Here is a 26,047-nt window from a genome sequence, read left to right on the forward strand (position 1 = left end):
CCTGATTAGTTTACCAAAAGCTCATTAGTTCATTTTTACTTTTCTGTTTATTTTTTTATTTCATTTTTATTTATTTTTTGTGAATTTCATCAGCTGGAACCATTTGGGCTGATGTATAAAATCAACAGGTCCTATTAGTATATTATTAATTTTTAGCTTCCACTAGAAGCAAACAATACCAGTGCAGTCTTTTTACCATACTCTTCTTTCAATTCCAAATTTCCTTCATTGTGAGCAGTACTGATATATGTATTCATGAGAACACTAAGATAGTGTGAATCAGTTGCTCATTTCTCAACGGCTGTTAATACAGATTTTGTTTAAACAGTCAAAAGCTTTCACAAAAATTATGAATGCCAGGCAATGAGTTAATTATTATCCACTGTTGGTTCACAACTCCTTATTTGTTTTCTTTTTAGGTAATGTTTCTGCAATTATTTGTACACTGTTACTTTTCATTTTTTATCTTTATGTTTACAGATTTCTCTCAGTCTACTTTTCAATTTCCTCTTAGTTCATAATCGCCCTATTCATTTCACTTCTCATTTTCTTCTTCTATTTCCATTTTTCTCTCATTCTGTCCTTCTGTCACCTCTGTCTTTGATCTCCTACTGTTTCTGAGAAGTCACTCTTCATTTTTGTCTCCTATACGAAAGGTGGGTTCCTATTAGTATGTTGCCCTGTGTGATCTGGCCGTCTTTCCTAATCTCCCCAAACCTACTCCCTGTTGAATGAACATTCTGAAAGCTAGGATATTTGTTTCTACTTTTATACACGTATATCAGCAGTGTTAAGAATTTCATCTTCTGCAGTTTCTACTTGTAATTCTATAGATTATTTATAAAATATAGTGAACTAACACACGGTCATTTATGTAACATAGATGCAAGGTGCAACTTCATAGCAAATAATTTGATAATAAGTTTGGGTGAAGAAGCAAAACTGGAAGAAATACTGGAACTGCAGTTAATGGAAGATGCAGTTCGCTCTGCAAAGGCAGACCCACCCCATCTTGCACAGACTGCTAAGGGAAAAATCACAGTCCAGCCAGAAAAGGTAATAATTGAATTTTCTTGGTAGTTCACTATCACATACAAGATTTCATCTTTCACCCAACAGTTTTTTTTTCTTTTCTAAGGCATCTCTCGTGTTAACTATGACTGACTTGCATGCCTGATGGAACAGTACACTCCTCTTTCCTATTGTAATTTTGATGTACTATGCTAAAACTTAACAGGAGCCATAAATTGTGTCACTAACTTTGTTTCAGTAATGTTACCAAAATTGTGTTACTTTTTGCTATTAGTATTACATTTAGCTTTTTATTCTCAAGGTGAATGCACAGTTTTTAAATTACCTTGCAGATCATAGCATTTAGTATTGTCAGATGCAAGAGGCATTCTGCCTGTCAGGTAATGGCTGAAAACTTGTGAAGGACAGTCAGTGTGATATTAAGAAAGTAGTGGCAAAGTTCTCAGACTCCAAGAGCACAGACTTCTCTTGGTTGTCCATTTATATAATCAGAAAAACAGTGCATATAATTAGCCAATCATTGGCCTTTCTCTTGAATGGGTGTCAAGAAGTTGGAGTATTTCCTACAGTACTAAAAATATTGAAAATTATTCCAGTGTACAATTAGGGGACAAACATGATCTCAAAAATTACTCACCAGTTTCAGTAATTCTTATTTTCTCCAAAATATTTGAGTCTCTTTTTTATAACCCACTAAACAACTATTTTGCATTGCATAATCTACTTTCTAATAGTCAATTTGTCTTCCGAGAAGACTGTTCTATCAGTTGTGAATGAAGTAATAACAGCCTTTGAGAATAAAATTATAGCTTCACTTCTTTCGTGTAACTTAAGTAAGGATTTAACTGTACACTGATCATCCAGAACATTACAACCACCTAACTAATACCCAGTATGTCCATCTTTGGCATGGATAACAGGAGTGATGCATCATGGCATGGAAGCAGTGAGGGCTTGGTACGTCACTGGACGGAGTTGGAAGCACATCTGCATACATGACTCAACTAATTCCCAGAAATTTCTGGTAGAGGATGATGAGCTCTGAAACCTCATTCAATCACATCCCAGATGTGCTCAATCAGTTTCAAATCTGGTGAGGTGGGGGTCAGAACATCAATTGGAACTTGGCACTGTGTTCCTCAAACTACTCCATCACACTCCTGTCCTTGTGATATGGCACATTATCTTGTTATGAAATGCCATTGTGTTCCCACATCTACCATTTGTTATGCTGATGACACAATTTTGCTAGCTCAGCATGAAAACACATTATTTCTGCAAGGTATAATGCAAGATGTCGTGGAGTCAGCATTAAATTGGTTCTCATCTGAAACATTGCTTTGCAACCCTGATTATACTGGGATTGTCAAAAGTGGGAGGTATGAAAGCAGTCAAAATTCTAGGAATTCACGTATACTCTAAGTTAAATTGGGAAACACCCATCGACCATACCTGCACAAAATTATCTCTAGTTCCTTATTTAATGTGGAGATGTAGTAATGAAAGAATATTTAAGAGTTATTTATTTTGCACTCTCTTGGTCACATATAGTGTATGGACTTCTGATGTGGGGACATACTCCTCACATCAGTGAAATTGTAAAATTTCAAAAGAAGGTGGTATGAGCAATGAGCAATGCTTGGAAATTAGAGGACTGCCAGCCACTATTCTTATGGCTCAAAATGTTAACAGTCATTAATTTCCGTATACATAGCTCAATATAGCAGATTTCAAAATGTGGGAAAACATACACTACCATAACACGAGATGCAAAATAAAATTAGATATGCCTAGGCACAGGCCGCCAAGGACAGGGAATTCCCATCTAATCAATAGCTTAAGAATATTTAATAAACTTCCATTTTTTGCTTGGTCAGCTCACATAACTAGCTTCAGAAACATGCTATTAAATTGGTTATTATTAATCCTGTTTATGCTATAACTGAATATATTGATAAAAAATCAGTTGATAGTAATTTTTAAGGTTTTCACTATGTGATGTCATTGACTGTATTTATTTATTATGTAACAATACCGGAGAAGGAAAGTTGCTACTCGCCATATAGCGGAGATGCTGAGTTGCTATAGGCACAATAAAAAGATTCACACAATTATAGCTTTCGGTCATTAAGGCCTTTGCCAGCAGTAGACACACATACACACATTCACACACATACTCACACAAACACAACTTGCACACATGTCTGCAGTCAAAGAGAACTGAAACCACACTGCGAGCAGCAGCACCAGTGCTTGATGGGAGTGGCGACTGGGTGAGGTTAAGGAGGAGGCTGGGGCGGGGAGGGGCGGGATAGTATGGTGGGAGTGGCGGACAGTGAAGTGTTGCAGTTTAGATGGAGGGCAGGGGAGAAGGTGCGGAGGGGGGAGGGGGTAAGTAGTAGAAAGGAGAGAAATAAAAAGAAATTAAAAGACTGGGTGTGATGGTGAAATGACAGCTGTGTAGTGCTGGAATGGGAAAAGGGAGGGGGCTGGATGGGTGAGGACAGTGACTAACGAAGGTTGAGGCCAGGAGGGTTGAGGGAACATAGGATGTATTGCAGGGAAAGTTCCCACCTGCGCAATTCAGAAAAGCTGGTGTTGGTGGGAAGGATCTGCATGGCACAGGCTGTGAAGCAGTCATTGAGATGAGGGATATCATGTTTGGTAGCGTGCTCAGCAACAGGGTGGTCCACTTGTTTTTTGGCCACAGTTTGTCGGTGGTCATTCATGCAGACTGACAGCTTGTTGGTTGTCATGCCTACATAGACTGCAGCACAGTGGTTGCAGCTTAGCTTGTAAATCACATGACTGGTTTCCCAGGTAGCCCTGCCTTTGAAGGGATAGGTGATGTTAGTGACCGGACTGAAGTAGGTGGTGGTGGGAGGATGTATGGAACAGGCCTTGCATCTAGGTCTATTACAGGGGTATGAGCCATGAGGTAAAAGACTGGGAGCAGGGTTTGTGTAAGGGTGGACGAATATATTGTGTAGGTTCGGTGGACAGAGGAATACCACGGCAGGAGGGGTGGGAAGGATAGCAGGCAGGACATTTCTCATTTCAGGGCACGACGAGAGGTAATCAAAATCCTGGCAGAGAATGTAATTCAGTTGCTGTAGGATTTAGAGTACTGTGTCATAAACCTTTTGTTCAACTTAAACATACTCTATCGTATTGCCTGTTTTAGAGTGAAGCAAATAAGTATTATGGTGCATGTGGTTACACTATTAGACATAATTGTAATCAAAGAATCGAATTTAAAAAACTGCATAATTAGATGATGTGGACAGATTTGCTATAACAAGCTGCATGCTTATAGTTTAAACTCTAAGGAAAGATTTCTCGGAATAAATGGTACATTTAAAAAGATTTTGAACATACAAAATTGGAGCTATATACACTCCTGGAAATTGAAATAAGAACACCGTGAATTCATTGTCCCAGGAAGGGGAAACTTTATTGACACATTCCTGGGGTCAGATACATCACATGATCACACTGACAGAACCACAGGCACATAGACACAGGCAACAGAGCATGCACAATGTCGGCACTAGTACAGTGTATATCCACCTTTCGCAGCAATGCAGGCTGCTATTCTCCCATGGAGACGATCGTAGAGATGCTGGATGTAGTCCTGTGGAACGGCTTGCCATACCATTTCCACCTGGCGCCTCAGTTGGACCAGCGTTCGTGCTGGACGTGCAGACCGCGTGAGACGACGCTTCATCCAGTCCCAAACATGCTCAATGGGGGACAGATCCGGAGATCTTGCTGGCCAGGGTAGTTGACTTACACCTTCTAGAGCACGTTGGATGGCACGGGATACATGCGGACGTGCATTGTCCTGTTGGAACAGAAAGTTCCCTTGCCAGTCTAGGAATGGTAGAACGATGGGTTCGATGACGGTTTGGATGTAACGTGCACTATTCAGTGTCCCCTCGACGATCACCAGTGGTGTACGGCCAGTGTAGGAGATCGCTCCCCACACCATGATGCCGGGTGTTGGCCCTGTGTGCCTCGGTCGTATGCAGTCCTGATTGTGGCGCTCACCTGCACGGCGCCAAACACGCATACGACCATCATTGGCACCAAGGCAGAAGCGACTCTCATCGCTGAAGACGACACGTCTCCATTCGTCCCTCCATTCACGCCTGTCGCGACACCACTGGAGGCGGGCTGCACGATGTTGGGGCGTGAGCGGAAGACGGCCTAACGGTGTGCGGGACCGTAGCCCAGCTTCATGGAGACGGTTGCGAATGGTCCTCGCCGATACCCCAGGAGCAACAGTGTCCCTAATTTGCTGGGAAGTGGCGGTGCGGTCCCCTACGGCACTGCGTAGGATCCTACGGTCTTGGCGTGCATCCGTGCGTCGCTGCGGTCCGGTCCCAGGTCGACGGGCACGTGCACCTTCCGCCGACCACTGGCGACAACATCGATGTACTGTGGAGACCTCACGCCCCACGTGTTGAGCAATTCGGCGGTACGTCCACCCGGCCTCCCGCATGCCCACTATACTCCCTCGCTCAAAGTCCGTCAACTGCACATACGGTTCACGTCCACGCTGTCGCGGCATGCTACCAGTGTTAAAGACTGCGATGGAGCTCCGTATGCCACGGCAAACTGGCTGACACTGACGGCGGCGGTGCACAAATGCTGCGCAGCTAGCGCTATTCGACGGCCAACACCACGGTTCCTGGTGTGTCCGCTGTGCCGTGCGTGTGATCATTGCTTGTACAGCCCTCTCGCAGTGTCCGGAGCAAGTATGGTGGGTCTGACACACCGGTGTCAATGTGTTCTTTTTTCCATTTCCAGGAGTGTATTTTGAAGAAAATAGTAAAATGTATTGAAAACTGTAAGTGCTACAGCAAAAGATAAGTTACACATTTTCCAGGGTCATTGCTGAGGGCAAACAAAACAGAAATTACACAGATTAATTTATTACACCAAAAAAAGGCTGTCATTATAAAAGAGATCTTTGTCTTTGGATGTTAGAATGTTTGCAGTGTCAAGAGATGTTTTACGTATGTGCTAGCTTTTTCAGAATAGCTTATTACGTCACCTTTATTACTATGTGACTATCCCCAAACCCAGAACCAGTTGCAGTCTGCATATCTATTGGCTTAGAGGCCCATGTCTGACGTTCCTGCACCGATCAAGACTGGGGTGAGTGCTACACTGCAGTCACAGGACACATACTAGCTTGTCTAGACCATTACTGATGCTGTCACTGCAGAAAATACAGAAAACTCTGGAGGCAAATCTGAGCAAGTTTGGGATTCCAGAGAACAACAGAGACAATACAGACAAGTAAGTGATTAATCTTGCACGAGAGAGGCTAGGCCTGCAGGTGACATTGATAGAAGTCATAGAGTGGGATGCAAGACACTAGGATCTACAATCGACCCATAATAATGAAGTTTGTATCACAGAAGAAAAGATCTTCAGTGTGAAAAAGAAAATCATGAAGTCAGGATCTCAACCCTGGAAGAATAAAAGATTTTGAGCATCATAATCTCAAGGTCTGGGCTACAAAACATGGACAAATGACAGTAGGATAGTGGTGAATACTGAAGATGGGAAAATATCTGTCTGCAATGCAAATGAACTCCAAAGCATGCTCTTTGGGAGCTAAGAACATGTCAACTCCTGTTGTTTCTATTTTGTGTATTTATATTTGTGTCTTTGTTTTGTAAAGAAACATTTTATTTTGTAGTACTTTCATTGGAACCATTTTATGTTAACATTTGCTTCTTTAGGTTTACTTTTAGCACTAGTTATGAATTTTACATTCAGTTTTCATACTTCCAATACAAATATAGTTGTTATTTCAGTATTACTTCACTATTCCAACAGGGTTTTCATACAGATATTAATTTACTGTCAGGTTATTATTTTATTAATTAGTAGCATAATTTTAGATATACTGTTTCTCTGCTGCTCTTGCTGTTTCCTTTTACACCATTATTTTATTCCTGTTTCAGTATAGTCTGTTGTTCTTACTGTTTTCCCTTACATTTTTATATTCAGTATAGTCACCATTTTATTGCCACTTTCTCATATTTTTATATCCTACTCTCCTTGGCACCATGTTTTATTGATCTCTGGAAAGCTCAAGCCCCTTCAACTTTATTGCACTGGTGGTCAAGCACACTGGTGGACAAGCACACCTGACTTTGTACCTTCCCCTGGCTTCTGTTTTCTGGCTGCTGCCTGCCTGCTTTCAAGTTCATGTGCCCCCTTGCCTGCTTTCAAGTTCATGTGCCCCTTCTCCCTCCACACTGCATTCCGCGTGGTACTGTGCCACCTGTCACTGGTACAGCACACCCTCCAGTCTGCTGACTAATAATGGAAAGGACTCATGATAGCTCTACACTACAGCTTGTCCATACAAATGTGCAGTATTTGCCAACATACCTGACTGAGTTTTGGCACACATTTCAGGGCCTCAATTTTCATGTCATACTCCTGTCAGAGACATGGCTGAAGCTGGGTATCCCTTTCATTTCAATCAATCTTGATGGCTACATTTTTCTGAGACATGATAGATGAGGGAAGCATATATATACATGCAAATTTGTACCTCAAATTCATGCTCACATCTAAAAACAAAGACAAATGGCCTGAATTCATGTTCACAGAAATTAAACCTCTCAACAGAAAGTGTCTCATTTGTGTAATATACAATCCACCAAATGTTGTACAGCTCTCTAGCTTTAAATTTGTACTCTCAGGTCTTAAACCTTTGTATCAACAATAATTTTGCTAATGATATACTGATTCCACTGGGGCCTACTCATCATATGGCAGACACTCGTACACAACCAAATCTCCAAATACAGTAATTCACACAGGTTAGATCTCTGCACCAGACTTGCCTGCTCATTATGTAATTTTTATGAACTGCTCATTGCAATGCCCAAAGAACAAACTGCAAGTGGTGACTTTTAGAGATTTTAAGTGCATTAATATGACTGAGTTTACAGCTGACACCCGTGGTATTTATTAGCAGACAACAGGAAATATTTTTGACATAAATAATGAACTATCTAATTTCACCAAGAGACTCAATAACTTATGAGATAAACATGGTGCTCTAAAAATAGTAAAAGTGAGAGTAAACTTGTGCCATGACTTACAGGCCACCTCAAACACCCTCTGAGCATCAGAGATGCAGCACACAAGACATATAGTGGCACTGGACCTTTGATAATCATTTCATTAACAGGCAACTACACAACGGAGTTATTCAATCTGTGACAGACAAATCTAAATCTGCAGCTGAAACTCTAGTTGCCATTGAGAACTATGTATTTTAAAACATTGAACAAATTTTTTGCCATGCTGACATCTTCAGTTCACCAACTCACAGGGATGCAAACCATAGATTCCCTTAAAGTATTAGTGGTTGCTACAAACAAAACATATTTTCTGGATCCAGTAAGCCCTAACACAGCCAGCAAGTCATTTCTTCAACAGCTGCATACACAATAATATAACAGTGGAAATGATCATTTTTCTCATCAGTCCACTACCACACAAAATAACAGATATTTTTAACCATTCTCTGACCCCCAGCATCTTCCCTACAGTCTGGAAACAGGAAGTTATAAGACCCTTACAAAAGTAGGACTCTGCCAAACAACACTCCATCTACAGGTCCCTTTGCATTGTACCAGCCTTAGAATACATAGGACATGAACAGCTTACTAATTATTTAACATCAAATAACCTTTTACTTGAATATCCAACTGGTTTCTGGCAAAGTTGCAGCATGGTGACTGCTCTTATAAGAAGCTGATGAACTGAAACAAGCTATCAACAAGCAACAGGTGACTATTATGTGCTTTTTGGATTTCAGAAAAGCTTTCGAAACTGTCGACTTCGACATTCTGCTTGCTAAAGCCACAAGGCAAAATTTTTATTCATGTGCTGTACAATGGTTCCACATCCTGCCAACAGTGTATAACGATTGGAACTAAAAGGTTACAGTGGAGGGATGTAATATCAGGGGTTCCACAAGGATCAGTATTGGGCCCAGTATTTTTTCATTATTTGTTAATGATGTGTCAACTATTCTCTTCCACTGCAAATATCACCTATATGCTAATGACCTTCAGTTACATGTAATTACAAGTCCCACACACCTGTGCAAAGGGGCATCCAGCATGTAAATACTGATTCACTTGCCTTATCAGAAGAACTTAGGTTTGTAACTTTACCCATCTAAAACACAAACAGCCTTAGTCACTCACAAAAGACTTATTATCATGCGGTTCAGAGACTGTCTTTCACTCTTAATCCTAAACAACACAGAAATAACCTTTTCTTCTTCTGCATAAAACTTGGGGATAAGTCTGGGTCACCACTTAGACTTGACTGAACAAACAACTGTTATCTGTAAGAATGTCTCAGTGTCACTTCATTCAGTACTGATATATAAAAAAATGTGTTTCCTTTTGAGCATAGAAAGAAGCTCATGGAGTCACTAATACTCCTCACACTTGAATTTGGTGATGCTATTTTCCAAAGACTGACATGCAGGCGAGACTGTCGATGAATTCTTGTGTACAATACATTTGTAATGTACACTATTTCAATCACATCATGTCTGCCAAAAAAAATTATCTCATGGCTATGTGCAGATAAGTACAGAGACTATATGCTCTATGTTTGCCCTATCTTCTTCTCAATCCTTGCACTCCTTCTTATTTATCTTCAACTCTTGCACTGCTATCTGAACAGCACAGCAGAAAAATTCGTTCTCAACAAACTAGGATCCTCTCTGTAACACCACATAACACTGCAATGTTCTCTAAATCATTTTATGGATCAGAAACCTGACTTTGTAACAATCTTCCTCAAGTTATCAAAGAAATTAAATTCCTTCCAAACTTCAAAATACAGGTAATGACCCCCTTCTTTCACAATAGCCATCTCTCCTATATGCTAGCCTGCATTTTACTTTCATCAATCCTCCCTCCCTCATAACTTTTCCCTCCCCCATGCTGGTGAAGTTCTTTCATGACAGCCACTGCCACTGTCATTTCAATCTTCTCTTTCTCTATCCCTTTTGATTCAGATAATACTAAAATGGGTTCAGATTAGATTGGATTAGATTAGTACTTGTTCCATAGATCATCAATACGACACTTTGTAATGATGTGGAATGTGTCAGGTTAAAAAAGGTGTCTATACAAGATATTACATTACACAACATATTAAATGACACTTTTTTGTTGGGGTTGGGGAACTTACCCACTTACTATATCAAAAAATTCATCTAATGAGTAAAAGGAGTTGCCGTTAAGAAATTCTTTTAGTTTCCTTTTAAATGCTATAGGGCTAGCTGTCAGACTTTTGATGCTATTAGGTAAGTGACCAAAGACTTTTGTGGCAGCATAATTTAATCCCTTCTGAGCCAAAGTTAGATTTAACCTTGAGTAGGGAAGATCATCCTTTCTCCTAGTGTTGTAGCCATGTACACTGCTATTACTTCTGAATTCTTTCGCATTCTTAATAACAAATTTCATAAGTGAATATATATATTGTGAGGCTACAGTGAAGATCTCTAGCTTTTTAAATAAGTGTCTGCGGGATGATCTTGGCTGAGCTCCAGCAATTATTCTGATTACACACTTTTGTGCAATGAATAAATGTACTAAACTAACCTAATGCTCTTTACCATTATTATTATTATTATTATTATTATTACTCATCCACAATACTATTGCACTTTGCTGGTATCAGAAACATGTGCTGATGTCACAGTAAACAAATACAATGGTGAATAAGGAAAACACATTGTACCACCAGTGCTTTCAGGTCAGGTGTGCATGCGCTATCAAACGCGATTACGTGCTGACTCACAGTGAGCGACTGAAGCACCCTCACTCCCTGATTCAATAATTTTCTAGTTGAGTAATATTAATTTCACTTATTATTATTGTAAATGTTTTTATAATATCTTTGGCATGTTGATCCTGGTCAGACATAAGAGAGTGTCTTAAGACCCTAATCTGGTCAGGCTAAATAAGCAATAGATAAATAAATGTTTTGCTTATTTATTGGGTGAATTTAAAAATTTTAGATGTTGTCATAATCCACCCATATGTTAAAAGTTTTCACACAGTAAGTCACAAATCACATATCACAGGTAGAAACTCTTGTTTGTAATGGGAGTTGTTCCAGTGATAACTAACTGTTTACACAAATAACTTGGTATACCAACAAAAATAATCAGTTTTATGATATATAAATATAATAGATAAATAAAAAAGTATACTCACCAATTGGTGGCACAAGAAAACACATAAAAGTCAAGTAAATGTGGAAGCTTTCAGAGCGAATGATTCCTTCTTTTGACAGAATGGTTTAAGGGAAAGGAGGAATGGAAAAGTCAACCAGAACCCTGGATCAGGTGATACTTACAAGATGGGATGAGAAGGAAAGATCAGTCTTTCCTTCTCACTCCATCCATTAAGTGTCCCCTGACATGGAGTTCTGGGCAACTTTTCCATAATTCCCCCCATTCCCTGAGCCTTGCCAGTCTTTTTCTTTCCTTTATCCTCCTTCCCCTATGACCCTAAATAACTTAGTATGCTATTTGATTCAGAAGAATATTCTTCAGTTAACATTGTTGATATTTTATCATAACCAGTAGAATTTTTTGATTTTAAATATTTTGTAGTGAACATCACTTGGAGTGTTGTGAGGGTTATTTTCATATTGCTGAAGTTAAAATTATTTGTAATGGCTGGTCTGAGATGTTCTACAGCAGCAGCTATAAAAACTGACAACCCCATCTTTGCAGTTATGAAACATCTGTTAAAAATTTTGCAACACTGCTCACATCTGTTCATACCATTTACTGTTGAACACCCCAGGTAGCTGTGTGCTCAGTGCAACGAAATGTCATGCCTAATGGCCCAGGTTTGATTCCCGGCTGGGTCAGAGGTTTTCTCTGCTCAGGGACTGGGTGTTGTGTTGTCCTTATCATCATCATTTCATCCCCATTGACATGCAAGTCGCCGAAGTGGCATCAACTCGAAAGACTTGCACCAGGTGAACGGGCTACCCGACGGGAGGCCCTAGCCACATGGCATTTCCATTTACTGTTAAAGCAATCTGCTCCCCCTTATCTGTGGTTGGACCAGTCTCCTCCTTCACTATGTCCCATACTGTCTTTATTTTGTTACTTGATCTTTGTCTCATAATGCATTTGCTTTGATGTTTGTATTACTGCCTTCATATTTTGAATTATGCCTCATGCTATAGCACTGTCAGTAAAGTTTCTCACTGACAGGTAAAGTTTCCTTTTGTCTTACAAGATATCCATAGCTTTTTGGCAGAGTCTGATACTATAGGGGGAAAACAGTTTTCAGATAAAGCAATTTAATAAATGTTTTGTATTTTTAATTCATGTTATGGACTCTGTATAAATCACTTCACTTCATGTCTTGTAGGAATTTCCTAAAATAATCAATTTTTTATACACTGACTTCCCTCCTGAACAGCATTTGACATAATAAAAACTGTGTTTCATGGTCTGAGAGGTCATTGACTTTTTTTTTTTAATACAATTTTTCATTGACCTTTAAATAAAGATATTATCAGTGGCACTTTTTGAGAAATTAGCTGTCTTAGTTGGGAAATTTACAGTCATGATTATGTTGAATGCTAATATTACCAGTTTCAATAAATTCTTACTGGAAGAATTTTTAATAAAATCTTTATTAAAATCACCAGAACCCTATTTCCATTGTTGAATATTTTTCCCTTGTTGGATATTGAATATGCCAATAGAGTTTCAGTGTGCTTTATGGACAGATTAAAATTCGCTACAGGTGCTGGACATTACCCATAAAGTTACTATGATGAAGGATGTGTAATGAAATTCTACTTCTGTTGTATATGCCTCGATATGCTGTTCCAAGCAGAATTTATTATCTGTGTTGTCAAAGATGTGATAATTCCTGATGCATGTGGCAAGTCCCCTTTCTCAGTTCCTGCTATAAAGAAGTCAGACACTAAGTTTTACTCCATTCAGCCTGAAGAGCAGCATTTTCCCCTCTTGTTTTACTATATCCTGCAAAATTACCAACAATTCTCATCTATTTTCCCAATTCCCATTTCACTACAGTCGCCCCAACAGATGAGAAAAAAAGGAAAAAACCCACAGCATCCATCACACCATACCCTGGATTAACTCTAGAAAGCTATTTTCCTTATATGTATCTTACAATATTCATTTCTTTGTTATTTCAGGCACTGGTCCCAAAATACAGGATGTCTGCCCCACCAGTGGTCCATGCAAACTCATCAGCTGAGATACGGTAACTGTTCCACTAGTGTAGGCTTTAATACCTCTTTCTTTTAAATAAGATTTTCTGTTGTTTCCAAAGTGCACATTAGATGAACTGTAGGATGGTTATGCAACATTGATGCCTGGAGTAATGTTTCAGTTAGACAATCCCTGCAAACCACAGACATCATACCAAAGTCTGTATTTCATCTGTATAAAGCATACTTGGAATGAAATTGGGCATACCTACTGAACACATCACTGCCACACAATATTTAGGTGTACTCAAAGGTTGTGGTGCCATAGTGTGGTTGTCTTTTTCTGCAATGCCAAGTAGTCTGTACTATCAATTTCATACATCTTGACAACAAACTGCTTCTTGTTGGAGGTTCTTTCTGAGTTTCCTAGTCATTTTCATGTAGACAGAAGTGAGGTTCATCACTGAATTCAACACTTCGGCAGTTGCGTCAACCCTTGACTGCCTTATATGGCATCATAGCAACCTGTACTAAAGCTGATGGGCTGTTGAATATAGTTACCATAAAGTCAGCATGAATAAAATTACCTGCATATGCTATTGCAGCTGTATATTACATAATAATTGCAATTTTGAGTGCTCTCTCGATGTTCAAAGGTCAGATCCATGGCTGGTAACGAAATCTATTCAAAAATATCATGTCTTCTAATTAAGTGGTATGAACCATGGACCTTGCCATTGGTGGGGAGGCTTGTGTGCCTCAGCGATACAGATGGCCATACCGTAGGTGCAACCACAACGGAGGGGTATCTGTTGAGAGGCCAGACAAACATGTGGTTCCTGAAGAGGGGCAGCAGCCTTTTCAGTAGTTGCAGGGGCAACAGTCTGGATGACTGACTGATCTGGCCTTGTAACATTAACCAAAACGGCCTTGCTGTGCTGGTACTGCGAACGGCTGAAAGCAAGGGGAAATTACAGCCGTAATTTGTCCTGAGAACATGCAGCTTCACTGTATGATTAAATGATGATGGCGTCCTCTTGGGTAAAATAATCTGGAGGTAAAATAGTCCCCCATTCGGATCTCCGGGTGGGGACTACTCAAGAGGACATCGTTATCAGGAGAAAGAAAACTGGCGTTCTACGGATCGGAGCGTGGAATGTCAGATCCCTTAATCGGGCAGGTAGGTTAGAAAATTTAAAAAGGGAAATGTATAGGTTAAAGTTAGATATAGTGGGAGTTAGTGAAGTTCGGTGGCAGGAGGAACAAGACTTTTGGTCAGGTGATTACAGGGTTATAAATACAAAATCAAATAGGGATAATGCAGGAGTAGGTTTAATAATGAATAAAAAAATAGGAGTGTGGGTTAGCTACTACAAACAGCATAGTGAACGCATTATTGTGGCCAAGATAGACACAAAGCCCATGCCTACTACAGTAGTACAAGTTTATATGCCAACTAACTCTGCAGATGATGAAGAAATAGATGAAATGTATGACGAGATAAAAGAAATTATTCAGGTAGTGAAGGGAGACGAAAATTTAATAGTCATGGGTGACTGGAATTCGTCAGTAGGAAAAGGAACAGAAGGAAACATAGTAGGTGAATATGGATTGGGGGGAAGAAATGAAAGAGGAAGCCGCCTTGTAGAATTTTGCACAGAGCATAACTTAATCATAGCTAACACCTGGTTCAAGAATCATAAAAGAAGGTTGTATACCTGGAAGAATCCTGGAGATACTAAAAGGTATCAGATAGATTATATAATGGTAAGATAGAGATTTAGGAACCAGGTTTTAAATTGTAAGACAGTTCCAGGGGCAGATGTGAATTCTGACCACAATCTATTGGTTATGAACTGCAGATTGAAACTGAAGAAACTGCAAAAAGGTGGGCATTTAAGGAGATGGGACCTGGATAAACTGAAAGAACCAGAGGTTGTAGAGAGTTTCAGGGAGAGCATAAGGGAACAATTGGCAGGAATGGGTAGCTCTGAGGGCTGAAGTTGTGAAGGCAGCAGACGATCAAGTATGTAAAAAGATGAGGGCTAATAGAAATCCTTGGGTAACAGAAGAAATAATGAATTTAATTGATGAAAGGAGAAAATATAAAAACGCAGTAAATGAAGCAGGCAAAAAGGAATACAAATGTCTCAAAAATGAGATCGACAGGAAGTGCAAAATGGCTAAGCAGGGATGGCTAGATGACAAATGTAAGAATGTAGAGGCTTGTCTCACTAGTGGTAAGATAGATACTGCCTACACTAAAATTAAAGAGACCTTTGGAGAGAAGAGAACCACTTGTATGAATATCAAGAGCTCAGATGGCAACCCAGTTCTAAGCAAAGAAGGGAAGGCAGAAAGGTGGAAGGAGTATATAGAGGATTTATACAAGGGTGATGTACTTGAGGACAATGTTGTGGAAATGGAAGAGGATGTAGATGAAGACAAAATGGGAGATAAGATACTGCGTGAAGAGTTTGACAGAGCACTGAAAGACCTGAGTCGAAACAAGGCCCCGGGAGTAGACAACATTCCATTAGAACTACTGACAGCCTTGGGAGAGGCAGCCCTGGCAAAACTCTACCATCTGGTGAGCAAGATGTATGAGACAGGCGAAATACCCTCAGACTTCAAGAATAATATAATAATTCCAATCCCAAAGAAAGCAGGTGTTGACAGATGTGAAAATTACCGAACTATCAGTTTAATAAGTCACAGCTGCAAAATACTAACGCAAATTCTTTACAGACGAATGGAAAAACTGGTAGAAGCGGACCTCGGGGAAGATCAGTTTGGATTCCGTAGAAATGTTGGAACACGTCAGGCAATACTAACCTTACGACGTATCTTAGAAGAAAGATTAAGAAAAGGCAAACCTACGTTTCTAGCATTTGTAGACTTAGAGAAAGCTTTTGACAATGTTAACTGGAATACTCTCTTTCAAATTCTGAAGGTGGCAGGGGTAAAATACACGGAGTGAAAGGCTATTTACAATTTGTACAGAAACCAGATGGCAGTTATAAGAGTCGAGGGGCATGAAAGGGAAGCAGTGGTTGGGAAGGGAGCGAGACAGGGTTGTAGCCTCTCCCCGATGTTATTCAATCTGTATATTGAGCAAGCAGTAAAGGAAACAAAAGAAAAATTTGGAGTAGGTATTAAAATTCATGGAGAAGAAGTAAAAACTTTGAGGTTCGCCGATGACATTGTAATTCTGTCAGAGACAGCAAAGGACTTGGAAGAGCAGTTGAAGAGAATGGACAGTGTCTAGAAAGGAGGATATAAGATGAACATCAACAAAAGCAAAACGAGGATAATGGAATGTAGTCAAATTAAATCAGGTGATCCTGAGGGAATTAGATTAGGAAATGAGACACTTAAAGTAGTAAAGGAGTTTTGCTATTTAGGGAGTAAAATAACCGATGATGGTCGAAGAAGAGAGGATATAAAATGTAGACTGGCAATGGCAAGGAAAGCGTTTCTGAAGAAGAGAAATTTGTTAACATCGAGTATAGATTTAAGTGTCAGGAAGTCGTTTCTGAAAGTATTTGTATGGAGTGTAGCCATGTATGGAAGTGAAACATGGACGATAACTAGTTTGGACAAGAAGAGAATAGAAGCTTTTGAAATGTGGTGCTACATAAGAATGCTGAAGATAAGGTGGGTAGATCACGTAATTAATGAGGAGGTATTGAATAGGATTGGGGAGAAAAGAAGTTTGTGGCACAACTTGACTAGAAGAAGGGATCGGTTGGTAGGACATGTTCTGAGGCATCAAGGGATCACAAATTTAGCATTGGAGGGCAGCGTGGAGGGTAAAAATCGTAGAGGGAGACCAAGAGATGAATACACAAAGCAGATTCAGAAGGATGTAGGTTGCAGTAAGTACTGGGAGATGAAGAAGCTTGCACAGGATAGAGTAGCATGGAGAGCTGCATCAAACCAGTCTCAGGACTGAAGACCACAACAACAAACAACATGTTAGCTTCATTGTATCCAAAAACTACTCTGAGACAGAGGATCAAGGTGTTTAACGTGATGATTCAAGTGGCCCCACAATGCTTACCAGGGCTTCTTTTGAAAGAATCAGGAACCAAAATATGTACATGAAAGTGGCAATCAAGTCACAAACAACCATTGAGGTGTGAGCAGGGGCATTATCATGATGTAATGTCCACAAGAGATTTTGCCACAATTCTGGTCGTTTTCTTCAGATTGCTTCAAGCAGATGGTGTCTAACTGCCAGGTAGTATTCTTTATTGACCATATGATCATAAGTCAGGAATTCATGGTGCACTGTCCCATTTTAATTGAAGAAAACAGAGAGAAGAACCTTCGCATTTGATCAAACTTGTCAAATTTTTTTTCGGTCTTGGTTCTTCAGGCATTTCCCATTGGGGCGATTGGGCATTGGTTTCGATGTCATACCTGTACACCCATGTTTAGTCACCTGTTATAACCTTCTTTAGAAGTTGTGGATTATTGTAGACCTATTCAGCAATTCCTGAGCAATGTCTGTATGATGTTGTTTTTGTTGAAATTCAACAATTTTGGAACAAACTTTGCTGCTACATGTTTTATTCCCAAACCATCCAAAAAAAATTGCTTGACCTGGGTCAAAAGATATGCTGAGATCAACAGCAACCTCTCTGATGGTGATTCAGTGATTTTCCGGAACCAATTTATTTAATAGTCCTACATTGTCATCAGTAACTGATGTGCCAGGGCATCTTCAACATCTTCTTCTTGACCATCTTTGAAATGTTTGTGCCACTCACAAACCCTTGTCTTGTTGTAGTAGACTCACTAAAAGCCACAGTCACCATTTCAAATGTGGTGTTTCATTTTATTCCATTTAATGCAGATTCTTTGATCCATCTTTTTCTAAAGTAAAAATTCATGTGGCCCCCAAAAATACGTATAGCCTTTTGAATGTCAACAATAAACTAAATATCTGAAAGAGCTGAAAATGCAAACATGTAACAGAAACACGTGTACCAACAAGATAAAAAAAATCCAAATCAGATGTATGAAGTAAGCAAAATTAAAAAATTCCCATTACTTTTGATCACAAGTCTTATATATCACAAAATGAGAAAATCGGAGAAATTAGAGCTGATACTGCAGTTTACCAATAATCATTTTTCACATGTGCCATTCATGAATGGAACAAGAATGGGGGTATAGATAGTGAAACCAGAAGTGTCTGCTCCATTGTGACCTGTTGATCATCTCTCTTGAATGATTTCGTCACAGCGGCACATAAATGCTCAGAAATAATTCTGTTTCAAAAACATTATCACACTGTCCAATAACTGTCCTTTTCTGCAGATTTGTTAGATGTCTCTTCAGTGTAACTTGCTCCAAAGATCTTCTGTGGATGAAGTGGAGGTATAAATATGAAACTAATTTTGTTAATGTAAAATAGAAAATTAACCAGAAAGTCACTACTTTTAAAACAGCTGATGCTGCCTTGATTATATTAGGCAGCTTCTGTTAAACCTTTACATGCGTTTAAAAGCTGTCTAGCTATTTCACATTTTATGTGCATATATTTGCCTATTAGTTTTCTCTTTCATTTTCTTTTGATGAAGATAGTTTATTTGTAGCCTTTATTTCTTTTATTGTTTTCTTTTTATAGGCTGTCATCAGCAGCTGGTCAGAGGCTTTCTTATCAATGGTCAGTTGACTTTGACAAGGAAGCTGCAAGCAGAAGGTTTAAAACTCAGAGTCAGAGGCTACAGCTTTGGGAGAGTGTACGTGCTGTTCAACGCACATTAAACAAGGCGTCCCGTAGAAGAACGAGCAGGAGTGCTAGTAGTGCAAGTTTATCAGTCCCCTTAAATGTTTCAGCTGTAAGTATATTTTTTGATGCAGTAATAATACTCGTGTACTGAAAAATCATTATTTTTGTATGTATGCATATTGTACGAATGAGGGTAAAATTGATCCTGCAGAACTTCAAGCTTATGCAGCCAATATAACTTTGCTTTAAGAGTATGGATCTTGTAATGATTCATGTTGAATGATACTTAAGTTTCTTCTGCCTGGTCCATGGATGAATGAATGTGAAATTTTCATGTTTAACAAGATTTATTCACATTAATTGTCATCCGAATTGCATACTCGTCATGTAAACAAAACACGGTCAGACTGATCTCTTTGGCTTCCAAAAGTAACTTCAAAACTGACCTCACAGGTTTACTTTCAAACAGGCTCTCTAGCAGACTGACTCTCAGCCTTGCTGCTTTCCCTTATATAGTATTTTAACAATTGCTCACAAATTATTCCATTATTAATTTTGTATAATTTCAATGTTACAATTAAAATTTACAAAACGTAAAGCAATTGATGTTACAACCAAATAAGGTATAAAATACAGTATTGAATAACAATATTTTCTAGTAATATCTTTAGTTTTCCATAAGAAAATCATTTTGAACTTTAATTACAATAATGTCTCTCATATTATTTCAGTTACGTAATTAATTACAGTTTGGATTTGGTTCCTAACATGTAATGGCAACACAGAGCTTGTGCTTTATCCAGTTAAATGCATAGAACATAAAAATAAGGCCTCAATTTCTGCAAATGGAAAACTGTGAGAGGTAGATAATTGGAGAGTTAATTAGAAATGTAATTACAAAGAATATCAATTTCAGAACAGGACATAAGAATTGATAACAAATGAAAATACATCGCTTGCTAATAACTTTCAAGCCGTTTCTCAAGACAATGAGGTTTTTTGTGTTAACTCATTATTTGATTGTAATTATGGTAATTAGGGGCGCTGGCCACCTATGCCAAGACTTCCACAACATTTTAATATTTTCTGCCAAATATTTATCCCTTCAATTTCTTTATCATACATTCAATCCAGCATTTGTACGTAATTTTGTTAATGACAACAATCTCTTGATAATGATGACAATATACTTTCCTCTAGAACATTCCATATGCCTTTGCAATGAATATGAAGTTTTTTTATCAAATAGGACAGCATGATATATATAAAGACACACATACAAGGCCTTAGGAAGCACTGAATTGTCGGGTAACTATCATGATGAAAATATATATATACATATGGGAAGGCTGTATTGTTATAATCTGATGATTAAATGTGATGACTTCCTTTAATTGCAATCATTTCATTAGTTGAATTCGACATACACATTAGAAAAAAAATAGGAAATCAATAGCACCCACTTTATTCAAAAGATTCAGAAAGATATTGCTGCAGATATGAAATATTTATTAATTAATTAGGTGATACACTTAATGGAATATTTACTCATTTAACAGACCAGATCAAGAACATGTTAGGTGAAAATCAGTGCATAGTGGTAAAGGAAGATGCATCATTAGAAAAGCCATCCAAGTGTAAGAGAAGAGTGCAACAGCCTCTCCTGTTCTTTGTATGAACAAGAAACATTGGGCATATTCCTATCACTTATTTTTGGCCAGTAATAGCAAGAGTAAAAAAGTGATGATATAGATGTGCTTTCTATTAATATAATGTTTGCACACCTTCTGTGCTACTTTATGTTACAAACAAAAATATAATTATTTAATTGGACAGATAAAAAAATCTACTCACCAAGTGGTGGCAGAACACACACATAAAAGATTGCTGTGATTGGCAAGCTTTCGGAGCCAGTGGCTCCTTCTTCAGCCAGAAGAGTTAAAAGAGGAAGGAAGAAGGGTGAAGGAAAAGGACTGGATAGGTCTAGGAAAAGGGGTAGATTTTCGGAAAGTCACCCGGAACCACAGGACAGGGGAGACTCACCATACAAGATGAGAAAGAAAGACTGATTGACGGAGTCTGCATCAGAGCTGGTAAATGACATTGATTGCGCCAGAGCTGGTAAATGACATGGCTGCTTTAAAAGTTTGCCTGGTCTCTGATGGGGCATGTTGAACCTCTGACAGGACTGGAAAAGGAAGAGCTAGGTGGGTGGATTAGGCAGATTTTGCACCTGGGTCTTCCACAGGGATATGATCCTTGTGGCAAGAGTTTGGGATTGGGAGTGGCATAGGGATGGACTAGGATGTTGTGGAGATTGGGTGGCTGATGAAACACCACTTTAGGAGGGGTGGCAAGTATCTTGGGTAGGATGTCCTTCATGTCAGGGCATGATGGTAGGTAATCGAGGCCTTGATGAGACCCTCAACGTACTGAGAGAGGGAATTTTTGTCACTGCGGATACACCATCCCTGGGTGGCGAATCTGTATGGGAGGAATTTTTTGGTGTGGTGTGGATGACAGATGTCAAAATGCAGGTACTGTTGGTGGTTGGTGGGTTTAACATGGACAGAGGTTCCTTCACAAAGGAAAACTCAGGAGAATTGCCCCAATTTAATCCTCATACGACTGAAAAGATGAATCAAATAATTATTAGCGTCAGTGGTGTTGAGAAACAGCTGAAATCATAAATTGAACAAAGCTCCAGGGACTCCCTGTCAAATTCTACACTGAATTTGCAGTTGAGTTAGTGCCTCTTCTTACTATAATCTGTCATAGATCCCCCAAAGAATAAACCATACCCAGTTCTTGGAAAAAGGTACTAGTCATACCTGTCTACAAGAAGGGTAGTAGAAGTGATCCATAAATCTGCTGCCCAATAACTTTGAAAACTTCTTGTAAAATCTTAGAACATATTCTGAACTCAAATGTAATGAAGTATCTTGAACAGAATGATATCAATTAGTGCCAACCAGCATGGATTTCAAAAACGTCGATCATGTGAAACCCAACTCGAACTTTTTTCACATGGCAAACGAAAGCTTTGTATCAAGGTAACCAGGTAAATGCAGTACTTCTTGACTTCCAAAGAGCATTTCACTCAGTACCACATTATGCTCACTGTTAAAAGTATGATCATATTGGGCATAAAGTGAAATGGCTCTGAGCACTATGGGACTTAACTTCTGAGGTCATCAGTCCCCTAGAACTTAGAACTACTTAAACCTAACTAACCTAAGGACATCACACACATCCATGCCCTAGGCAGGATCAAACCTGCAACCATAGCAGTCATGCGGTTCCAGACTGTAGTGCCTAGAACCGTTCGGCCACACAAGCTGGCACATCAAGTGAAATTTGTGACTGGACTGAGGACTTTTTTTTGGTAGGGAGGACACAGCACATAATCTGGGATGGAGAGTTGTCATCAGATGTAGAAGTAAATCCAGTTGAGCCCCAGGGAAGTGTGTTGGGACCCTTGCTGTTCATATTGTATATTAATGACCTTGCTGACAATATTAATAGTAAAATCAGCCTTTTTGCAGATGATGCAGTTATGTGTAATGAATTAATACCTGAAAGAAGCTACATAAATATTCAGTCAGATCTTGATAAGATTTTAACATGTTGCAGAGATTGGCAGTTTGCTCTAAATATTCAGAAATATTGGGCATCACAGATTCGCCGATGACATTGTAATTCTGTCAGAGACAGCAAAGGACTTGGAAGAGCTGTTTAATGGAATGGACAGTGTCTTGAAAGGAGGATATAAGATGAACATCAACAACAGCAAAATGAGGATAATGGAATGTAGTCAAATTAAGTCTGGTGATGCTGAGGGAATTAGATTAGGAAATGAGACACTTAAAGTAGTGAAGGAGTTTTGCTATTTGGGGAGCAGAATAACTGATGATGGTCGAAGTAGAGAGGATATAAAATGTAGACTGGCAATGCAAGGAAAGCGTTTCTGAAGAAGAGAAAGTTGTCAACATTGAGTATTGATTTAAGTGTCAGGAAGTATTTGTATGGAGTGTAGCCATGTATGGAAGTGAAACATGAACGATAAATAGTTTAGACAAGAAGAGAATAGAAGATTTCAAAATGTGGTGCTACAGAAGAATGCTAAAGATTAGATGGGTAAATCACATAACTAATGAGGAGGTATTGAATAGAATTGGGGAGAAGAGGAGTTTGTGGCACAACTTGACTAGAAGAAGGGACTGTTTGGTAGGACATGTTCTGAGGCATCAAGAGCTCACCAATTTGGTACTGGAGGGCAGCATGGAGGGTAAAACTCGTAGAGGGAGACCAAGAGATGAATACACTAAGCAGATTCAGAAAGATGTAGGATGTAGTAGGTACTGGGAGATGAAGAAGCTTGCACAGGATAGAGTAGCATGGAGAGCTGCATCAAACCAGTCTCATGACTGAAGACCACAACAACAACATTCAGAAATGTAAAATTTTGTACTTCACAAAACGAAAACATGTAGAATCCTATGACTATAATATCAATGAATCACTGTTGGAGTCAGCTAACTCATACAAATACTTGGGTGTAATAATTTGTAGGGATAGAAATGGAATGATCACATAGGTTCAGTCATGGGTAAAGCAGGTGGTAGACTTTGGTTTTATGGTAGAATAATGGAGAAGTGCAATCAATCTACAAAGGAGAATGTTTGCAAATCACTCATGCGCCTGGTTTGAGAATAGTGCTCAAGCGTATGGAGCCCATACCAGATAGCATATTGAACATATACAGAGAAGAGGTTTGATTAATCCATGGGAGAGTGTCACAGAGATACTGATGGAACTGAACTGGAAGACTCTTGAAGGCAGATGTAAACTATCCTGAAAAAGTGCGTTAACAAAGTTTCAAGAACCAGCTTTAAATGATGTCTCTAGGAATACTCTGCAACACCCTACATATTGTTCACATAGGGATCATGAAGATAATATTAGAATAATTACTGCATGCATAGAGGCATTCAAACAATCATTCTTCTTGCACTCCATATGTGAATGGAACAGGGAGAAACCCAAATAACTGGTACAATGGGACCTACCCTCTACCATGCACTTCACAGTGATTTGCAGAGTATAGATGTAGATGAAGATACAGATGTAGATGTAGGTGCAGATGGAGCCATAAGTGATGATGAGGTCAACATCTAGGAAGGGGGCATGTTAGGTTGAAGACGACCACGTGAAGTGGATGGGAGAGGTGTTGGGGTTTGAAGGAAGGTTATCTTGACCCTGAGTCCTGACCATGAAGATATCATCAATGAACCTGAACCAGACTAGGAGTTTGGTGTTTCAGGAGGCTAGGAAGGTCTCTTCTAGATGGCCCATAAAAAGGCTGGCTGTGGTGGGTACCACGTGGTTGTCCATGGCTTTGCTGCAGATTTGTTAATAAACCTTCCCTTCAAAGGAGAAGTAGTTGTGGGTTAGGACAACGTTAGTAAGGTGTATAAGGAATTAAATAGTGGGTTTGGAATTTGAAGGACATTGGGAACGGTAGTGTTCAAAAGTGGTAAGACCCTGGGCATGAAGGATGTTGGTGTATAGGCAGGTGGCATCAACAACGAAGAGTATGGCCCCAGAAGGTAAAGGGGTGGGGATAGTGGAGAGTCAGTGAAGGAAGTGGTTGGTGTCTTTGACATGGGAGGCTAGATCACAGGCAATTGGTTGGAGGTGTTGGTTAATGAGGGCTGAAATTCTTGCAGTGGAGGCACAATAACCAGCCCCAATGGGGCATGCAGAGTTGTTGAGCTTGTGGATTTGCTTAGAACAGAATGCATGGTGGATCTTTCTATCAGAATTGTTCTGTTGGAACACCATTATTAGGTGTTGTAGCTCACCAGGCAGATTGTCAGTATCTGCAATCACATATGCTCTATATGCCAAAGAGCATAAGACACTACTGTATTGTGGAGGATGATGACAGCTGATGGGCTGCAAATATAACAATGTGTAACTGAGTTGGTTTGCAGTATACACTATGTCGCAGTGCAGAAACAGCTTTTCTTCTAAACATAACATCCAGAAATAATAAGATTCCATCTTTCTTCACTGTATTTTCAGATGGACCAAGTTCAGATGCTGGAGAATTGTCAGTAATGTCTCTATTCCATGAGGCCATACCACAAATGTATCATCTACATATCACCAGAAGCAGGAGGTTGCCAACTGTAGTTCTTTTCTCTCAGTCTTCCATGAATAGTTGGTCACCATGGGAGACAGTGTACTTCCCATGATGACACCATCCACTTGTTCAAAATGTTGGTTACTACATAAGAAATTAATTGAGGTAAGTACATGTTTAAACAATACCACAATGTCTTTCTCAAACTTGCTGCTGATAAGCTCTAAAAAGTCTTGTAGAAGTCTTTCTCAAGAAATGTTTTATACTTACTAAACTCACTAACATCTGCACCAACAGGCTGCAGTTCCCCCAAGATTGTAAGACCTACCAGAGATATGCAGTTATGGGTCTCCTCTCTGCCCAATAGTGAACAACATTGGAGCTTCTGCTTATTTCTTTGCTAAATATCTTACTTCACTGTTGGTACCGCTCTTAGGCAGAGGTGACCATCACGTCCAGAATTCAGAAAACTTCATAGGACACCTGAAGACACTTAAGCTACAATCATCAGATATTTTGGTTAGCTATGACATTGTATCTTTATTTATGAAAGTATCTCTGGATGACTCATTATAGCTAATCAGGAGCAAGTTCTAGAAAGACATTGTAGCATTTTTTAAACATGTCCTTACATCAACTTATTTCTCATTGAATAACCAATATTTTGAACAAGTGGACAGTGTTTCCATGTAAGTACTCTGTCTCCCATGGTGGTCCACTATTTTGTGGAAGATTCTGAGAGAAAAGCACTGCAGTCAGTACACCTCCAACCTTCCTGCTTCTGGTGGTGTGTAAACAATATATTTGTCATATGGCCCCATGGAATGGAAGCATTACCAATGTTT

The 26,047-nt window shown here is 39.3% G+C and overlaps 1 protein-coding gene across 1 annotated transcript in view; it reads left to right on the forward strand.

The window, feature by feature from the left end:
- Positions 1-26,047, forward strand: part of LOC124619798 — a 424,654-nt gene that overhangs the window by 119,878 nt on the left and 278,729 nt on the right. The window contains exons 9-11 of the mRNA XM_047146390.1: positions 884-1,056; positions 13,297-13,364; positions 18,950-19,163. Coding sequence (XP_047002346.1) covers positions 884-1,056; positions 13,297-13,364; positions 18,950-19,163 — 455 coding nt within the window. The remainder of the gene's footprint in view (positions 1-883; positions 1,057-13,296; positions 13,365-18,949; positions 19,164-26,047) is intronic.

The sequence above is a fragment of the Schistocerca americana genome, chromosome 6 (assembly GCF_021461395.2).
Source record: "Schistocerca americana isolate TAMUIC-IGC-003095 chromosome 6, iqSchAmer2.1, whole genome shotgun sequence".
NCBI lineage: Eukaryota > Metazoa > Arthropoda > Insecta > Orthoptera > Acrididae > Schistocerca > Schistocerca americana.